We start from the raw sequence: 5,916 nt of genomic DNA, 5'->3' as shown, positions 1-5,916 counted from the left end.
AAATTATCAAGAACCTATTTGTCCTTCGAACTTTATTTGTAAAATGACGTCAAGGACTTATTTGTCCTTCGAACTTTATTCCCCTTCCAGCGTGGCACCGTAACAGACACCTGAATACCGTTTCAGCCAATTTTATTTGGTATATGAGAGGCAAATAGATGAAAGGACTAAATTGTCCTCCGTTTATTAAAGTCAAAAACTTTTTTGTATTTAAATTTTGTCAGATATATTTATCAAAAATTAAAAAAGTTAAAAATCTATCTGTCTTTTTCCCTTAAAAATTTGTCACCAATGAATCACTCCATATACATGATAGGATTCAATAAATCACTGATAGATATCGTGAGATTCGAACTCTATTATGGTTTTTAATGAGCTTCAAGAAGTATTGGGCCTGAAGAAACCTTATGACATATGAGCGTATACGAAAAAGAAGTTAGTTCTTCTAAGAAAAAAAGAAAACAAAAATGCAATGCTGCGACATCCAAACGTGGCCTCCACACTAAGGAGCAGAACAACACTGTCGCTACCTCCGCCAACAATGCTCTCGCCGTCGCCGCCGCCTTCCGCCGCGTCTCCCACCAAAACAACGCTTCCATCCTCCCTCTCCACCGCACCTTCCAAGCCCTCATTCCACCACTTCCCTATCTCTTCCACATCTTCGAACTCTCACACACTTCACAGCATAATGACCCGTTCCAATTCCAAGTGTTTCTTCTCCTCCGGGAACACCACAACACCGATTGCCATATCGGAAATGACCCGAACCGAAAATCCGGAACCCGAATCCGACGTGGATGAATCTCTGGTGGTGGTTTCGTTCTACAAGTTCGCGGATTTCTCTGACCATGCAGCTATGAGGAAACCCTTGAAGGAGCTTTGCCAACAACTTGTAATACTCACAACTTTTAGCACTTTTTCTTAATCCATTATTTTTGTGATTGTTATATGTATAGGGGCCTATTACTTCATTATTAGAAATTTGACTAATCTGGTTCTAGAAATTGTAATTGGAAGTTGGAATTAGCTAAGGTTGGGTTTGTATTCTGTCTAGGGTTTATGATTTAGCGAAAAACATAGACAGTGAGATAGGTACAAAGACAGATGCAAAAAATAGAGCTTTTGTGTCTACTGTATCTACATTTCTCTCTTAGAGAGAGTATCCAAATGCAACCTAAGGGAAAGTGAGAAATCATTCTTGATGTTACGAAATTAATTCTTGTTCAGATTGTTCGTTATAACAAAGATGATCTTTTGATGCATACCATAAGTATAAAAGTTTCTATTGTTGATATTAGTAACTGAAATATTTTCTTTTCATCATAGTTTGTAGAGTGCATTGATGTAAATTGTAATGATTAATAAATTGTTGAATTTGCATACTACAAGCTAATCAAGTAGCTTTAACAAGGGAGAATATCAAAAGTGCAACTTAAAGAACCAATTTCTAGCTAAGCAAGCTACCTGATTTCTAACAGTGAAATATGGTAATATTAAGAATAAAAGAACTAATTTAGTATTTTCGTTGACTTGAAGCTGTGGTAATGCTCGTGTCTCACTGATCTGATGCTACTCAGCGTGTTTCAGGCGGTATTATTCTTGCGCCTGAAGGGATCAATGGCAGCATATGTGGCATTCGGGAGTCGGTGGAGAAAGTTCTTGCATTCATACAAAGTGATGACCGATTGAAAGGGCTAAGACGGGTTGAATCGCCTGTTAGTCCCGAGGAGGAAGCCATTCACCATGGACACAGTGCCAGTTCTCCTCTTGCTGCAGGGGAAGATGCACCTTTCCGGTGGGATCATGTGAGGGTCAAATTGAAGAAAGAGGTAGCGCTGGCCGTTGAATTCGCAATGCCGAAAGAATGAACTCCTTCATTAAATATCAATGTATTTGAGGCATTTTACCAACCTGCTGTGGTTCTTATGATTTTTTGTTTATTTACATTTTGGCAGATTGTCACTCTTGGGATGCCTAGCATATCACCTATTGAAAAGGTTGGGAAATATGTTGGCCCGAAAGAGTGGAATGCTTTGATTAGTGATCCAGATACGGTATGTAACAAACTTCCCGTTATCATTATCTGTCAGTATTAGATTGTCTCTTTATTTGATCCTATAGGTGGAAGGACCATATTAAATATGTTTAGTTTTTTCTAAATGATTGGGGTTCTTGATGGCATTAAATGTTTAAGTTGTGCCAAGTCTTTGCATTCTGGCTTGTTAGAACTAGGATTTTCCAGCTTAAAGAATGGAAAAAAAATATTGTATTTCTGAAAATTTGTAAATGAACATTTGAAGCATTGTATTTTACTGGCTCTTCGTCATGTATTGATGTCAGAGGTATCACTTTTATGGGGGTTGCTCTTTGTTTTCTTTTCATTTGGTGTTGGGTTATGCAAATCTGACCATCAGTTCTACTTGTATGGATTGCAAACTGCACATCTCCAACTCTCCAGTGTAGTCAAAATATGTTTTTGAGAAGTATGCAAGACAATGTCGCATAGTATTGCTGCTGTATTGATCAAGATTAACATCTCATGTTTAGGTTGTGATTGATGTGAGGAATAACTACGAAACCAGAATAGGAAAGTTTAAAGGAGCAGTTGATCCATGTACTTCATCATTCCGAGAATTCCCCTCTTGGGTGGAGGAGCATTTCCAGCTTACTGGATGTGGGCTTCCGGAAGTTGAGGTAGACAATTCAATCAAAAGTGATGAAAGTGAAATGGAGAATCCAAAACAAAATATGCCAAAACGTGTCGCAATGTATTGCACTGGAGGTATCCGATGCGAGAAAGCAACAAGTCTACTTCTCAGAAAAGGTTTCAAAGAGGTAATTCTCTGCTTATATTCTATTCTGATTTGTGCAGCTGATTCTTTGAGAAAATCATTTGTTGCGTTATTCTTCTTGTGAAAAGGGAAAAAAGGTATAGTTTATTTTTTCTTCAATTATTTTTTAGCATGATATCATATTAGTGTCTCTAAGGACTTTGCATTTTCTAGTTTGGAACTTGATAGCACTGCCAAGAGTCTATCAAATAAAGAGATGTCCTTTAATTTTTTATCCGCTTAATTATTGTTTAGGTCTCTATAGTTTCAAATACTAGGATGGGAGGAATTTGGCAGGTCTTGCAAGTGTACTTGTAAATTCTGTTTTCAGAATATAAACTTCAAATCCTTTATGCCTCATCCATATAGAGGCATTTATCATCGATATATTGAAACACAAGAAACATGGCTAAAATCACGAGGCACATGCTTCCCATTGTTTCCATGTATCCCACACCAATTATTTTCTTTTGCCTAGTCTCAAGTTAAACCACCTCACATATTTTAGAGTAACACATAGACTGATTATTTAAAAAAAAAAATAAAAAAAACATAATAACAATTTTTTTCAGTTTCTATTTTTTTTTTTAAAAAAAAAAAGTATCTGTTGGTTTCACATGAGCATAAGCTTTTGCTCGTTATATTTTTCAATTGGTATCCAATATGAATTTTGTTATATTTATATGTAAAAAATCCCAGGTCTATCACCTTGAAGGTGGAATCCTGAAATATCTCGAGGAAGTTCCAGAGAAACAGAGCCTCTGGGACGGTGAGTGCTTTGTCTTCGACAAGCGAGTCTCCGTTGAGCATGGATTGGTGCCAGGAAACTTCAAGCTCTGCTATGGTTGCAAGCAGCCTGTGAGTGATGCTGACATGGAATCCCCTGAGTATGAATATGGAGTTTCTTGTCCTTACTGCTTTTCGTCGAAATCAGAAGAAGAGAAGGAGAGGGCTCGTGCGCGACAACGACAATTTGAGAGGTGGGGAATCATAGGTGGTCCGGATAAGGGTCGCCGACCATCAAGTAAACCGGACAGTGGCTGTGCAAAACCAAACCAGCTTTCACGTTCTGTTTAAGATCTTTGATATTGTTTTTGGGACGAATGTTTAGGCCTTCTGTCTAATTGTCTTCCTTTTGCTTCCTTCCTTGAATGTGTTCAAAGTGCATGAAACCAAACTATAGATGTATGTTTTAATTTTTGAAGTATGATTAAATTTGAGAGGACTGTTTTTTGGTTTATGGTTTTGTTTTAACTTGATTATAAACTCAGTTTTGATTCCTTCTAGAAGATCAATGCTGAACTGAAATACTGCAGCCAGTGTATAGTAGCTGACTAGCTGTACTAGTGAAGTGAAATTCTGGACAGTAGGTTGGCTGACCCCTAAATCAGCAGATGCAGGTGCATGAATTATAGGCCTCCTCATGTGATGGTGATGCATGAGAATCATGAGAAGCATGAAATGCATGAGATGCATTAGGAACAGGGAAAGAACTACCATAAAAGGGGTCAACAAAGGCTTGAGGAGAAACAACCCGTGATGGATTTGCATCAAGTGTGGACTTGGGCAAATGTAAGGAAAGCAAGACTCAAAAAACATCGCATTGTTTGATAAAAATATTTCTCTAGAATATAAATCATAAAGAACGTCATAAGGGAGTTAAAGTGACTTTCGGGCTCTCTTGCCAAATTTCTTCCTTCATTGAGTTAAAGTGGACACAAGCAAGACAACCAAAAGTTCTAAGGTACTTAATATTTACATTCTTTCCAAATAAAACATCATAAGGGTTTTGATTTTTCAAAATGGGAGTAGGCAGTCGGTTTATTAAATGAACGGCTTGCCCCACTGCAAAGATCCCAAAAATTTTTGGAAAATTAGTTTGAAAAATCAGTGCTCTTGCAACATTGAGAATGTGCTAAGATTTTATCTCAATAAAACCATTTTGTTGAGGGATTTTAACACAAGAAGTTTGATGCAATATCCCATGTAAACAATAAAAGGAAGAAATATTAATTCAGGCCCATGGTATAGTTTTGATTTGTGTATTAAAATGTGTGTGAACAAAAGTAACTGTTTTACTCAAATTTTTGTTAATGTTTAAAATAAAAATGTGGGTATCTCAATGTCGTAATTGTAACATCAAATAAAATTAAAAGGAATAAAAGTAATAAATAAACATATAAATGCAAGATGCCGGTGGCAAAGTAAACTGCAGAAATTGAAACAAACAGGAAATTAAAAAGAAGATGAAAGAAGAAACATGAACGTAAAAGAGAAGAAGACGTAAAAGTAGAGGAATTTATTAATAAAAACTGGGAAAAAACAAAGTACAAGTGTTTGAGTTCAAAGGAATTACTTAAGATTCCCAATTTTACTCTGTGATGCCAAGGGGCTGAGAGCGTTTTTTGGGGTTCTAAGTGTTTTCCAAGAAGAACTGAACTGATTACAATGTTTTCCTAAAACTCTATTTATACTAGCCTAATGTCAGCTGACAGTTACTCTTTATACACTACTTGCGGAAAATTTGAATTGCACTTATTAATAAAAACTGGGAAAAAACAAAGTACAAGTGTTTGAGTTCAAAGGAATTACTTAAGATTCCCAATTTTACTCTGTGATGCTAAGGGGCTGAGAGTGTTTTTTGGGGTCCTAAGTGTTTTCCAAGAAGAACTGAACTGATTACAATGTTTTCCTAAAACTCTATTTATACTAGCCTAATGTCAGCTGACAGTTACTCTTTATACACTACTTGCGGAAAATTTGAATTGCACTCGTAACTGTTCCCGCACTTGTTGCTTGATGTTAATTTCAAAATTTAAATAAATAACCAACTGTCAAATGATCTAAATTAATTTTAAAATAGATATAAATATTATATATGAAGACATCACCATGTAACTAATTATTTCTTTTTATAATTTTCTCGTAAAAATTATATTTTGTCTAATATAATGCCCCCAAAATTTTTCACTTGAAGTCGTACAGTGATTGAAAATGAAAAGAATTTTCTTTTTTATAATAATAAAAGAAGTATATACAAACGTATGTTTATTTATTTATTTATTTATTATTTTTTTTAAAGTAT

At 35.7% G+C, this 5,916-nt stretch overlaps 1 protein-coding gene across 1 annotated transcript; it reads left to right on the top strand.

Moving 5' to 3' along the window:
- LOC107609577 (rhodanese-like domain-containing protein 7) lies at positions 403–4,071 on the top strand. Its single transcript, XM_016311579.2, has 5 exons — positions 403–892; positions 1,578–1,829; positions 1,956–2,054; positions 2,548–2,835; positions 3,531–4,071. Exons 1-5 carry the CDS (start codon positions 473–475, stop codon positions 3,906–3,908), a joined length of 1,437 nt encoding a protein of 478 aa, XP_016167065.1. The 5' UTR covers positions 403–472; the 3' UTR covers positions 3,909–4,071.

Source organism: Arachis ipaensis, chromosome B07 (genome assembly GCF_000816755.2).
Source record: "Arachis ipaensis cultivar K30076 chromosome B07, Araip1.1, whole genome shotgun sequence".
Classification (NCBI taxonomy): Eukaryota; Viridiplantae; Streptophyta; class Magnoliopsida; order Fabales; family Fabaceae; genus Arachis; species Arachis ipaensis.
This window is presented reverse-complemented; position numbering and strand designations above follow the sequence as displayed.

What these genes read in the sequence shown, in the direction of transcription:
- LOC107609577 (XM_016311579.2), top strand. Translation starts at nt 473, where the DNA reads ATGCTGCGACATCCAAACGTGGCCTCCACACTAAGGAGCAGAACAACA. An exon ending in GGGTCAAATTGAAGAAAGAG is followed by an intron (nt 1,830 to 1,955) that starts GTAGCGCTGGCC and finishes ACATTTTGGCAG; the next exon opens with ATTGTCACTCTTGGGATGCC. An exon ending in TCAGAAAAGGTTTCAAAGAG is followed by an intron (nt 2,836 to 3,530) that starts GTAATTCTCTGC and finishes AAAAAATCCCAG; the next exon opens with GTCTATCACCTTGAAGGTGG.